At 39.9% G+C, this 13,309-nt stretch overlaps 1 protein-coding gene across 5 annotated transcripts; it reads right to left on the bottom strand.

The window, feature by feature from the left end:
• Window positions 1-26: 26 nt before the first annotated feature.
• Window positions 27-12,723, bottom strand: eif4enif1 (eukaryotic translation initiation factor 4E nuclear import factor 1). Of its 5 annotated transcripts, none has more exons than XM_044121216.1 (19): window positions 12,399-12,723; window positions 10,417-10,563; window positions 10,259-10,332; window positions 8,901-9,028; window positions 8,346-8,614; window positions 7,946-8,144; window positions 7,689-7,846; window positions 6,943-7,081; window positions 6,423-6,599; window positions 4,828-5,099; window positions 4,197-4,268; window positions 3,177-3,357; window positions 2,956-3,032; window positions 2,505-2,641; window positions 1,974-2,049; window positions 1,742-1,865; window positions 1,351-1,665; window positions 1,092-1,217; window positions 27-967 (listed from the first exon to the last, which is right to left on the bottom strand). In XM_044121216.1, exons 2-19 carry the CDS (start codon window positions 10,513-10,515, stop codon window positions 780-782), a joined length of 2,811 nt encoding a protein of 936 aa, XP_043977151.1. In that variant the 5' UTR covers window positions 10,516-10,563; window positions 12,399-12,723; the 3' UTR covers window positions 27-779. The 5 variants fall into 5 exon arrangements, with proteins under 5 accessions (XP_043977151.1, XP_043977152.1, XP_043977149.1 ...); XM_044121217.1 differs by having other exon boundaries at window positions 1,092-1,256; window positions 4,873-5,099; window positions 10,417-10,560; window positions 12,399-12,719; XM_044121214.1 differs by having other exon boundaries at window positions 1,092-1,256; window positions 12,399-12,717.
• Between the last annotated feature and the right edge of the window lie 586 nt (window positions 12,724-13,309).

The following is a 13,309-nucleotide window of genomic DNA, read 5'->3' as shown; positions in this document are numbered from 1 at the left end:
AAAAAAAAAAAGACATTTACAAGTTGTTTTTTTACTCAAGTTTTTATTTATTAATTCTATTTGTGCTTCTTATAACTTAATAGCACATAAACTGAATCCCAAACACCCTCAAATGACAGTGTGAGCAGTGTTGAATTCCTGTGACACTGGACTGGAAAATACAGTGGAAGAAATTAAAGGGAAACGGGGAGTGAGGGGGGCAAGTCCAAATAAAGAAAACAAAAACAGAAAGGCACAACCAGCTTGTTGCATCCTCCATCAGTGTCTTGCTATACTTAACCTCTTCAGGAAAATAGCCACTAATGACACCTCAAAATATGGTGGAGTGTGCACCAAGTAACTCACTTCTCCCCTAACAGTGCCCCTTTCTTATTATCACACGGGGAGGAGGTTAAGGTGGACACTAGAAAGGAATGCTACCAGATTCGTTTCCCAATTCAAGTTCAACAACAGGTCTATTTCACACCTCCCAAGATCAAGAGGGGAAAAAAAAAAAAAAAAAAAAAAAAAGAACCAAAAAAAAAAAAAAATACTAGAGCTATATACACAGAATAAGATTCTCTCATGGTCTGTACAATTGAGCCTTTACATTATTTACTAATAGAGAAAAAAAAAAAAAGAGCTGGCAACATAAACCTCCACTCATCTGTTCAAACAAAACATTGTTACAATGTCCCACTATGCCTCATCTTTCAAATTAAAGTTCACATTGTCATGGTAAGCAGGAGGTGGCGATGGGCAGAGGGAAAACTCACTTTCCAGCTAAGAAAGCATTTTCATTATGGGTGGAACTCCAATTCATCAACACTGATGACTTTAGCCGGCATGGAGGGCAGTGGCTGCTCTAGCACATCCGATCCAAACCACTTAGCCAGGCCCAGAGGGGGACTGGCCCCATGTCGTTGGGAGCCGTTTGTCCGGTGGAGGCCTAGGTTCTGAGACGGAGCGCCTGGTACACCGGGATGCACTGCAACAAGGAGAAAAGGATTTAATGCTTTAGAGCTTCATGTTTTGCAGTCTTTCAGAAAACTGTAGCTCCAAAAACCAGAGAATCTCGGACATGTTTTACCACATACAACTTCTTAACTTACTTTGTCTCTGCCCCTGAAGCTGCTGCTGCATGACCGCTAACTGCATGGGAGTATTTGCTCTGGGAGGTAGAAGTCCTGTTGCATTCAGTGGGTACAGCGGCTGTCCCAGCAGGGCCGGAGGTAAGCCTTGAAGTTGTGCAAGGTCAACATGTGGTGGAAACATACCTTGTGAGTATAAGCAAACGCAGTTCATAAATATCAAGTCCAAAAGTGATTAAACAGAAATAAGACCAGTGTTGGGCTGGAAGAAACCACAAACCTGCTTGCATGAGGGCAGGTCCGAGCTGTTGGGGTGGGATCCCTTGGGCTAGCATTCTCTGAACCACATTTGGGTGGAGCTGAGGAGGGGGGCGCACCATGGGGACATGGGACAGCAGTGGTACCGGGTAGATGGGACGAGGGAAGGATGAAGACGGACCTGGAGGTGCCATTGGAGTCATGTGGTGTCCGGTGGAACCAGGTCTCAGACGCTCCTGGTCTTTACTGTGCATGGTTTGAGGACTGATCTTTGCTCCCACAGACTGTGAGACATTTCCGTCCACTAACCCCAGTAGGTGGTTTGGAGAGCTACTGCCTGAAGGCACAGGAAAAACACTCAGCATCACATCACTGTTAGTAGGACAATGCGTAGGCAAACAGTTGCTCTGTACCATCGTGTGAGTTTGTGGTCGATTCCTCTTTAGTCTCTGGACGACTCGAGTGTTCGTCCTTGCTTTTCTCTTTCGTTGCGTACATTTTACGGATCACAGATGTGGGTGTAAACGATGGGGATAACTGCAATTGAAATGCATAGAATAAAGTAAAATTATGAGCACACACTTTTCATTAGTTTAGAGGAAATTAAAAGAAAGAAAACATTTTTGCAGAAAAGTTTATGCCCACCATGCTAGTGACTGCATTTCCTGGGGAGGTTCTTCCAGCAGGCTGAGGTCCAGGAGAGCGATTTACCCGCTGAGGCCTTTTGATCATGCAGTCATACATTGCATTTACAAATTAGGCAAGTTCATTTTAATTTTGAACTACAATGGTCTCAGTCAATCCAAATCATTAATGAACTTAAAACCTTTATATTTGACCAAGCGGGTTATGGTTCTGAAATGTGACGGGACCAGAGGAGAATGGGCTCATTGTAGTTTTGGGTTTAGGGTTATGCTTTGCCCTCAACACATTTGAAATGCTGTTCACCATTTGTAACAGATAGTTCTGGGATCACAACATAATGTCTTGGTGAGCTGCATTTCTCTGAAAAACCTTTCCTTTTTCTACATTTCACAATCAGTTAAAGACATTAATAAGTCCTAATAAGTGCATTTGCTACAGAGCAAAAATATTTAAGAGGATTACCATCACATTAGGTTGAAAAACTCAGTAAAAAAAAAAAGTCACTTTTTCAAGCCAAACTAAAAGACTTGCCTATTTCTGAAGGATCTGTCCTGCAGGTGTTTGTTGTAACCTGACTGGAATGAAGGGTGACCATGGAGAGCAAGGTCCTGCTGGAGAGCTAGGACTTCCAGATCAGCTTGATTTAGAGGTAGTGAGAGCGCCCTCATCTGGGGAAACAAGTTATATAACCCAATCTTAAAAAACAAAAAAACAAAGTCATCACACAATATGGAGATTTTGTTGACAAGGCGACTTTGCAGTGAGGAGAGTTATATGGCAAAGGATAAAGTGATTCTGATTTTATAAATCAATAATGGAAGCGAGTCAACTTAATTAAAAGCAAGATGATAGGAATACTACAATATATGAAAACCTTTTAAATAGAGAAACCTGTTCCATACCTAGTATAAAGTGAAGTTTAATAAACACGAAACTTATGCATGTCTATGAATCCCAAACTCCTGCCACCAGAACAACCAACCTGCTGCTGAGAAGGACTGATGGATCTGTGGATGTCAAACTGTTCTGGTAACAGAGACTGAGGACCAGCTGGAAATCCTTTAGAAAGTTTTAAAAACAAAATTGTGTCCAGTTTAGTGGAAGAAAACATTCAATAAAACCACAACAAGTAAGCCTGAATAATTATTTAGAACACCAACCTTAGAAAGTACAAGTAATGTCCATCTGTCTTTTTATACTTACCTGCACCAGGTGGCATTCTGTTATTGAAGAAGTCAGGTGAGGGGGCCCGCTGTGGAAATAGAGGGGGTGAGGGGCCCTTGTGTAGTAAACCATGCAGAGGGCCAGAAGTTACAGAGGGCTCAGAGTTTCCCAACAGACCGCCTAAAGGAGTCGGGGAGCTGCTACGAACACCAAGGAGCGCCTACAGAGAGATCCGAGTGATGTTACACTTTAGTTCAGACACACTGGTCAGTGGGTGTTAACCCAATCTTTAAAAAAACAAAAAAAAAAACAAAGCTATCACACAATATGGAGACGTTGTTGACAAGGTGAGTTTGTAGTGAGGAGAGTTATATGGCAAAGGTTAAAGTGATTCTGATTTTATAAATCAATAATTCAAGCAAGTCAATTTGCCCTAGACCAGGGGTCTCAAACTCCAGTCCTCGAGGGCCGCAGTCCTGCAACTTTTAGATGTGCCTGTGCTGCACCACACCTGAATAGAATAATTAGGTCATTAAGGCTCTGGAGAACCTCTCTACACAAAGAGGACGTAAATAAGCCTTTTCATTCCAGTGTTTTGTACCTGTGGTACATCTAAAACCTGCATGATGCTGCAGGCCCTCGAGGACTGGAGTTTGAGGCCCCTGCCCTAGAGTGTCTCACATGAGCCAAATAAAGGATGTAAAATAATCTACAAGAGCAACATAATTCCTCTTCAGACTCAGCACATATGCAGTAAGCATACATCTTTCTTCTGCTGAAGATCTTTGCACTGTGAAAGTTTCGGCAACAACTCCAATGAACTGAGAATAATTTCCTCTATCTTTTGATAATTCGGCTTGTAAAATTTTTTCTTGCAGCACTTCTAAAGGAATAATATCATAATCCCTCTAGCTAGACAGATTTTGCAGTTTAACACCATCACAGCCCTCTCTCAAAGTTTTTCCCCAATATTAAACTACAATAATCTGTATTTGGGAGGATTTAAGACTGTTAATCCAAAACATGCATGATCAACCTTACAGGGAGGATTGCACACACCTGAAATATGTTTTTCTGTTGCTGAGGAGGTACACGATCAGGGAGAGGCGCCACACTTGGATCTGAAGGTTGCTGCAACATACAGAGGATTTAAAGTTGCATTGCCACATTTTCCCCTCATTATGCAAAACAAATCACCACATCCACAGATCACACCTCAGTGGGCCTGTTTGAATATGGGAGGTCTAAGCAGCTACCATCAGATAAATGTGTGATATTTGAACATTTGAGATGAATTCTTGCTTAAACCTCCCAAACAGAAGAACAGGACTGAGTGAACACACGTGAAGCCGAGTCAACAGTCCCTTATGCAAGCTGCCAAAACTTTTAAACTATATTTGTTTAAAGAGTCATTTTCCCCATGGCCTTTACATTACTCTTCTTCGTTTTAAACTTAATTTCATTTTCAAAGCAACTTGCATAAAGAACTGCAGTGATGAAAATTACAAAAGCAGGTAACCTCCAGAATGGTTCAAATTTATGCCCACCATCTTTAAAATCTTTTTACAAAGTTCTCTGATTTTAGCTCGAAAGCCATTCTGCAGCCTCACTGGGTCAGGCTACATCTACTGCAAAACTAGTGTTAGACATGCAGTACGGAGCTGGTAGAAAACACAAGATATGTACTTACATTGTTTGTGTTGGGTTTGGGGTGAGTTGGCAGAGTTCCACTTGCCTTCATGCTGCTGACCAGTTTATTAAAAGCAGACATGTCCGTGTCGCGGGATCGCGGCCGGCTAACAGAGCCACCGGTTAAAGCCTCCTCCAGATGCTCGGCCATGAAGGGCGTGCCGTTCCCCTTCTGTGGAGGAGACACCTTCTGCACATGAGGCTCTGAGCCGAGCTTCATTCCCTTCATCTCTCCTTCAACCTCCTCCAGAGAGAGCACCACCCCGGAGTTAGCTGAGGACAGACAGGGAGGAAAACAAAAACAAAACTGGTTTAAAAATAATAAGAATAGGCCGTTTCAACTATATTAATATAAATTTATGAGGAAGTTCAAAGTAGTATTGACCGAGTCCACATTGCCAAATTTAACTGTGTGCTAAAGGACATGGGCCAGTACGAAGCCCTTTTAGTTAGTTGTGAAAGCTGGAGGCTTCCTTTGGCTGTTTGGAGCAGAATAATTGCACCACCCACCTCCTCAGGGTTAAAGTAATGATGCTGACAAAATGTTTTAAAATATGTTCAGCCACAGAAAGGAAAAGAAACCCAGCAACAGTCAAGAGAAGAAAACTAGAAGTTTCACCAACTTATTACCCATCCTGGGTCAACCAGTCATTGTGCTTTTATAAGTTTTGGCAAGAAAAAAAAAAACCTGCAAATTTTCTCTAAATTTTAGAATTTCTCCATTTTCAATGGGTAAATTTTTCTTATATACAGTACCTGCATTAAAATGGGGAGTAAAAATAAAAATTAACACTTTATTGAATTTGCTGTAACGAAAACTAATCAGACCTTGTAAATGGGATTTGATCACCAAGACTAGCATATAGATAAAAAAATACTAGTACTGCATAAAAATAAAATCAAGATACTAGTTTTTAATATTTACAGGTGAAATCATCACTTAAAAGAAACCAAGATTCAGTCACTGTTTGGAAACCGGCTTTATTTTTCCAAATGTTCCATGTTTAGACAACACCGACATGACACCTTGAACCGGGTGTAGTCGTCATGCCAGGCCACTGTATGGTGCTGGGATTTTAGCATGTCATTGAAACATGCATGTACATTTCCTAGCTTCCACCTCAGAAAACAGTGTCTAGTCTCAGATAATCCAAGTACTCCTCAGACGTTCTGTTACAGGATAAGTAGCACACACAGTACAACTTTATCCACCATGGTTTTTGCTGCCATCTGCCTGTGCAGAGGAAAAACTCTGCAGCTGTGTGTACATGTGTAATTTCACGTCTCTGCAAAGGGTGATCACAAAAAATTTCACCAACACCTTCAAAGCACCAGACGATGCCAGAGACGCCAATCGCTCCGATTGTTGCGAGTGGCTGGATCACAACAAAACGTTACGGCTTCACTGAAAACCAGCTCCGTGTAATCAGTGCCACCATTTCTGCTCTAATATGCGGTCATGTGAGAGAGGTCAGATAGTATTAAATACAGCTAATCTAAATCTGGCACATGGAAAAATGTTAACAATTCAAAGCATACAATTTGTAGTTCTTTCAAATAACGAGGCTGAAAAATGCTCGCTGAGACGTTACTCACTGCTTTCTCGTAGCCGTGCCTTGTTGACCGACAGCGTGGACAGAAGGGGCTTCAGGTCTATTTTGGCATTGTGCAGCAGCTCCAAGATGTCCACTTTTTCCTTGCCCTCTGATGACTGAATGGGTGTGAAGTATGACACAGAGCCTTGGCTCGTAGATGAGCAGCGTGGGTCAAGTCCTTTAAAGAGATGCAGTCCAGAACAAATTAGCTTCCTTTAGATGCAGACTGGTTCCAACATTTATTCTGATGGGTAAATTCTGTCAAACTATGGATCCACAATGAGAAACAACTGGTGTCCAACATCTGTACTTTTGCAAATAAGGAGACACGGATGTAAACAGCACAACTAAAATGTCTTCAGCTTCCATTTGCTTTACCAATAATATGGATGGAGCTCTCAGAATGGTCAAGTTTTATTTGTCAGCAGCTCTTTACATTTACTCCACTGGGGAATTTGTTAATTAAAGATCTTAACCACACAGTTAAAATAAAACCACACTGGGGTGATCGAATCGCTTGCCTGCAAGTTTTTCCAGCTCCTCATGAGGGGTGGACCTCAAACTGCTGGACCGGCTGCCTGATGGACTCAGGGTGTTAGAAAACCACCGACTGAAGCGGCTCGCTGACACGGGGCCTTCTCCCAAAACGTCCTCTATCATCTGAAGACAGAAATGGGAAGCCTTACATGAAGAGAAAAGACGACACACTAAAGAGTGCAAGACAAAACGTGAAACTTACGTTTAGTGTTTTCCGTCAAGCTAGCAGCAAAAGTGCCAGGATACAGGGCAGGCACTGTCACTGAATGAACTGCTTAGCATGCAGCTCTGATTTTATTGCTACAGAGCAGCTTTAATTTAAAACATGTTCTAAATGGAGGTATGATGGGCATAAATTTGGAATGGTGACACCTTTAAAGCCTCATTAACCACATGCAACAGCCCAAAAATCACCATTTAGTGAGTCACCATAGATAAGATCAAGGTCAGTGAGATCAAGCCAGTACAGCAGATGTAATCTTGGGCTGACACATTTGATGCTTTAAAACAAAAACTTTGTTGACTGGAAGATCAACATATGATGATCTTCCAGCAAAACTGCCACATTGAAGCAAAACTGCCACAAGTGTCAAACGACAGATTCTGGCTTGAAAAACCTTGACTTAAAAATACTGCAGGACAGGAAACCAGATCTAGTTAGATGGCTGCAGAAACACCCCTCATGTGACATCATTACCTTGATAACAAGAGCAGTGCCCCCAGTACTTACAGAGGCCAGTGCCGGCATGGTTTTCTCCAAGTTGAAAAATTCGTTGAAGTCAAAGTCTCCAGCTGACGGGTCTGGAAGAAGATCTGGATGGGGAACTTCTTGATCAGCCTGCAAAGCTGCATTTTGCTCCTCGGCTAGTTCACCATTGCATTCCACTGCTGCATGCAAAAACATTTGACAAGACAGTCAGACCCATGTCACCATGCCGTAGTTTCCCCACATGGTGTAAAAATTCAAGAATGAAGGGCTTGACGTGCCTTCCTTCACAGAGTCTGTTCGCTTCCTTGATCGCTTCGTTTTGCGTCTGTCCTCCTCCAGAATTTTGTCGTCAAATCCGATTAGCTCAATGGTCTCTGACTGGCTGGTGGGACCGGCTGAGAACCACTCCGGCTCCTCCTCTGCGTACGAGTCGTTTCTTCTTCTTTCACTGAACACACGCTTGTCACCATATTCCCTCTGCAAGACAGAACGCATGCAGAATCACAAGGTTCTCACAAGTTAGTCACACAAATAACCAAACAAAAAAATCCCCCCCAAAAAAAAAAAACCCAGAATACTTATGAGTAAATAGACAATTATGAACTGTGCACCTTAATCATACCTGTGGGTAAAAATGCAAGTCTGATAGATTGACATGAAGGAAGAAGAACCACAAACCCTGAATCTTTTATCTTTGAAGTCTCTCTCCCTCTCCTTCTCTGGACGAGCTTCTCTCTCAAAAACTCGAGCAGGGATGATGCGCCCGCTGCCGATTCTGCGAGCGCCTCCGAGACGGAGTGTCTCGTTTTCCTTATTTTCCAGCGGGCTTATTGGGCGGCGGGTGTTTGATGCGGGTACAGCGATGCCTTGACAACCACTGCCAAAGCTTCGTCGCTGTGGGCTCAGTACAACGTCCAGGTCGTCCTCCTTTAACCGCTCACGGGGATCTAAATTAATAAAAAAAAAAAAAAAAGAGAGAACACTCCGAGTTAATCTAGATTTAAATACAAAATTCACATTGAAGTACAAGTGGTTAACGACCTTAACCTTCTTAAAGGCTAAAGAGATTTTCATCATTATAATCCAGATTGACTAAACTGATTGTTTTGTACAAAAATATAAAATAAATTAGCTTTAAAACTCTGTGCATATTTAAAACCAAAGAAAGGTGATAAGACCCAAGACTTTAGAAACTAATTATACACCAATTAGTCAAATAAAACTTTTATTTACCTGGGATTCTGCGTTTCAAATGAACTCTGTCGTCCATGTAGTCCTTCTTAAAGCCTTCGATTGGGGAGTTTCTCTCTGAGGTCGGGTACAGGGAGGCATGCCATTTCTCTGGGTCCCAGACACCATCACTGGATCAACAAACAATTAGAACATTAAAAAGGCGACAACCTGAAAGCCAATGTTAGCAAAAATATTGGAAAACCCATTTACATGACGTCTGCATGTAAATGTAGATAATTTAGGTTTAATGCAAATTCAGCACAAAAAAAAGACCTGGCAATAAAGTATGAGAAATGTTAAGTTTGATCAAAATTTAATTCAAAGTCAAACCTGAAATGCATGATTACACACAACTTTGAGATGACTGTTAAACATTTTAGATAAATAAAAATGTTAATTTGTGAAACAAAGAAGAGTAAAATTAGTGGCTTTCAGTTTGCAGGTCAATTTTAAAAGATCTGTCAAGTGGACTAAAATAGGACAGGCCGTGACTTGTGAATTCATATAAGAGTTGCTCTCAAATGCTGGCTGAATTATTCAGGAGAAACATCAAACAGCATTAAGATGCACATCTCAGAAATAATGTGTAGATTTTTTTTATTTTATACTTTGAATGAAATCTGCATCTAGAGGAACAACTAAAAGGAAATAAAAAAATAAAAAAAAGAAAAGAAATTTGCTTCTGAAGAAAAACAGGAATTTCATAGGAGAGCCTCCAGGCTTGATTTGAAAGGAGCCATCACATGTACACTTTTGACTTGATAACGCTTCACCATAATCATTTAAAAATAATCTTTAAAAAAAAAAAAAAAAACATCGACAAATTTTATATATATCCAGTAGTTACAGCCATTTCTTAAATCCAAATGTTATTTTTAAGCCATCTTCATTTATACCATTGAATTAATATTTTCAAAAAAGTAGCAAAGACACTGCAGTGCAACTAATGTTTTATAATTCAAGTAGCAATTTTTTTTCTCCTTGTGACGCCACAATTTAAAACAAAAAGAGACCTAAGAACAAGCCAATTCAAAGCATGGAACGCGTCTGTACAGCTTTGTTTCCTGGCCTTGTGAAACATTTATGAGTCAAGGACAGTCATCCATGAGATGGTGAATAATAAAACAGTTTGAAACTAAATGTTTGGATCATTGCCGATGAACCAAAATCAAAAGTATTCTACAAGGCTATTACGTAGTCCAGATAAAAGCTATGTCGAATGTAATCACAGTTTTCATCAAGAATCAGTGCTGAAGTCTTAGAATGAGATCAGTGAAATTAAGGTTTGTAGGTAAACAACAAAAACAAAAATATCAATTTGTCTGGATGTCTGCAAGTGCACAATTAAATGTTCATACTTGTCGTATTTTTCAGAGAGACATTCAGGCCGCTCGTTGGAAATCGGCAGTTCCTTAATATCCAGAAGTTCTTCCTGAAAAAGAAAAACAGTTCAGTTGTTTAAAAGTAGATCTTTGCACAATACAGTCTTTGGACTGGCAGTGGATCCGTGCGTCACCTTGGTATATCTGAACGGAGTGGTGGCTCCTGGCTTTAGCTTGGGCTGGTCCACAGCTGTGTCATCATTCTTCTGCTGCTCACTGGCATCTTTCTCCATGATGGACGGCAGACGGAGTCAAACTGCTCTAAGTCCAAGAAGGTTCTGCTGGAAGACAGTCACCATCAACAACAAAGTCCTGCTACAATTAGCAGGTATGCTGCGTCCATCGAGTCTACAGGAAATCAGAATGTCATGGCTGGCTTTGAAAAGGAATTCCAATTGTTTAAGGACTGCTTCAGTGCTCTCCACTACTATTTTTAAAGCTAAAAATAAAATGTGCTTCACAAACACACGACATTTTGGTTGAGAAAATGATTATTAGAAGTCCTTCAGGTGATTTATATTTATCCCAACTACAGAAAAAAAAAAAAAAAATCTACTGAATATTCTGTTTTGGATCGCAATTTCACAAGTTTGAGTGTAAACTGAGGGATAAATTCTCCAGCCTCCCACATGCAACAGAAATGAAAGCTCAATTAGTACAATGGGTGAAGGTTAATAACTTTTTTAGGGGTGACTATCACCAATTCAAATGCAAGTTATGGTACACTCTGAAGCAGTGTGCAAAAAAGAATCAGTATTTATTGTGCTGGTAGAAAATGTTCATCTTTCACACAGACCACTATAGCAGATAAATCAGTCTTTTGAGTTGGTTTTGTTCCAGATGTCTTGGCATGGTGATCACTTTCAAGGACAAGAAGAAACTAATGGAAACTGAAACGGTCAGTAAATCCGACTGGTGAATCTTGTCTCAACTCGCACAGCTGAAAATGAGCCCCATCTTAAGTGCTGACAATCACTTCCCTTCACTGGAAATTTCACTCTCTTTCTTCTAGACCACAAATCAGTAACTTTGCTATCTAAGCACAGCCATCTTTGAACTCTTCCTGGATCACGTTTGTCAGAAGACACAAAACCTTTATTCAGTACTTGTGACCAGCAGTAATTAAATATTTTTTCCCAAGACAAAAAAAGCATTGCAACCAGTATATTAAAGTTGTTTGAATTCATATTAGTTTTGGTGTTCTGTCGCTTGTAGGTGTTCTCTTCAAAACTAATGTCTATTATAACCATCACAATAATTATAGAAACCACAGAATGCATTTCCCCTCAAGTTCACTCAACATTTTGGTCTTCTAAGGCCAACAGGAAAGCCTACAGAGCCACCAGCAAGTCTAGCAGCACAGACTTGCTGGTGCCACATCTGTAAAAAGTAGGGAATAATGGACATAGTGCTTTTGTTTGCTTATCTAGCGCAATTTAACCGAGGCAATTTCTGCCCCTAAATTTTTAATTTTAGGTGACATTTATTTCTCCATGTTTGATACAATTAACTGTTCTTTTAGAGATCCCCTAAATATCCCCTATTTATTTCAAAATCCTGCAATTTATTTTCTAGTCAAAAGACATAATCCTGGAACAATTTAAAATATTTACTACAACTTTGACCATTACTTCTCATAAGCTTCTGTCAGCAGGCAACTAACAAAGTATTTAAAAAGTCACTTGGAAGAAAAACACTTTAACACTTCTAAATTATTTTGATTCATCTACCGTCAGTGTAACCTCCGTGTCGACCACTTTTGTTTTTGATGATTGCTAATTAATGAGCAAATTGACAACAGCCAGAGCCGAGTGTCAGCGCAATCACCAGAAACGGAAAAAAAGCTGGGGATAATTACCAACCTGTAAAGTCTGGACATTACAATAAACTGTTTAAGAAATTTCAACAAATAAGCAAAAATAAGCCCCATCTTTAAAAAAGCCTCTAAATAACAATAACCAGGAATTAGCACCCAAATAGGTTAGCCAAGTTTAACTGACGCTACACATATAGTTTTTATTTAATGCAGATGGTAGTAGAAGAAAATACGCAAGCAGATAAACATTTATAAAATGTGTGGCAAGAAAAAAAGAAAAAACTAAAGAAAAACACTTACTGGGTTTAAATGATGCGTGGATCGCTGACTGCTCACGTTAGTTAGCTGGCTAACCAGCTAACCGGGGATAAAACCCACCCAGCGAGGACCAAATCAAGCCGGTCGGGCTATTCTGGTGGTTTTAGTCAACACACACTTCTGCAGGGGATGATTTAACGAAATAACACCGATTCAAATAATAATAAAAATTCACACAGAAACTGTGCAGTCTCTAATTATTGTCCGTCTCTTTCTCTGTTTTCGAAGTCGTAGCAGCAATTTTCCTACAATCACCGCTTTAAGAAGGTCCTGGGAGCGATTACATGTTGTCCGTCGCGCCTGTATAGTATTCGAGATAGTATTGTTTTAGCCTGCTTTAACTAAATTATTTTGCATATTTTTACCAGAAATATATCTATAAATATTTCCATTGAGTATGGTTTAAAGTAAATTGAGTCAAAAATGATGTAGCTTACAATAATTGTGAACCACGCTACAGGCAATGTGTTGGACGTCTAAAGAGTTCGCTTGATTTCTTTGCCTTTGGGATCTAGTTTATAAACGTCAAGATTTGGTTACATTTCTACTAAATTATCCTACAAAAATTACAAATAAATTAAGACATAGATTGTGATTTGTGGAATCAGTTTTTCTATCGCTAAATTTAAAAAAAGGCATAATTTGAAAGCGTCTATTGTCTTCTTGATCACCTTAACTCCTGTTTATTTTGAAGTCTGATTAATTCATTCAAATCAGATCACGCAAAAAGAAGAAATACAGAAAAATACTTTTTTTCTTACCTAAAATCCAATTCAAAATCACTACCATGTCAATGAAACATTATACGTGCTATGAAATTCTTGGATTTGGTCCCTTATTGCACAGTAATATTTTAATATTTATAAATTTACAGTCTAAAAAAAGCATAAGTA

The sequence above is a fragment of the Gambusia affinis genome, linkage group LG07 (assembly GCF_019740435.1).
Source record: "Gambusia affinis linkage group LG07, SWU_Gaff_1.0, whole genome shotgun sequence".
Lineage (NCBI taxonomy): Eukaryota > Metazoa > Chordata > Actinopteri > Cyprinodontiformes > Poeciliidae > Gambusia > Gambusia affinis.
This window is presented reverse-complemented; position numbering and strand designations above follow the sequence as displayed.

Excerpts from the sequence above, each read along its gene's own strand:
- eif4enif1 (XM_044121214.1), bottom strand. The coding sequence starts at position 10,515 with ATGGAGAAAGATGCCAGTGAGCAGCAGAAGAATGATGACACAGCTGTG. Across the intron at positions 4,269-4,827 it reads CCAAACCCAACACAAACAAT|CAACCTTCAGATCCAAGTGT; the intron begins GTAAGTACATAT and ends TGTATGTTGCAG. Across the intron at positions 3,033-3,176 it reads CAGAATGCCACCTGGTGCAG|GATTTCCAGCTGGTCCTCAG; the intron begins GTAAGTATAAAA and ends AACTTTCTAAAG.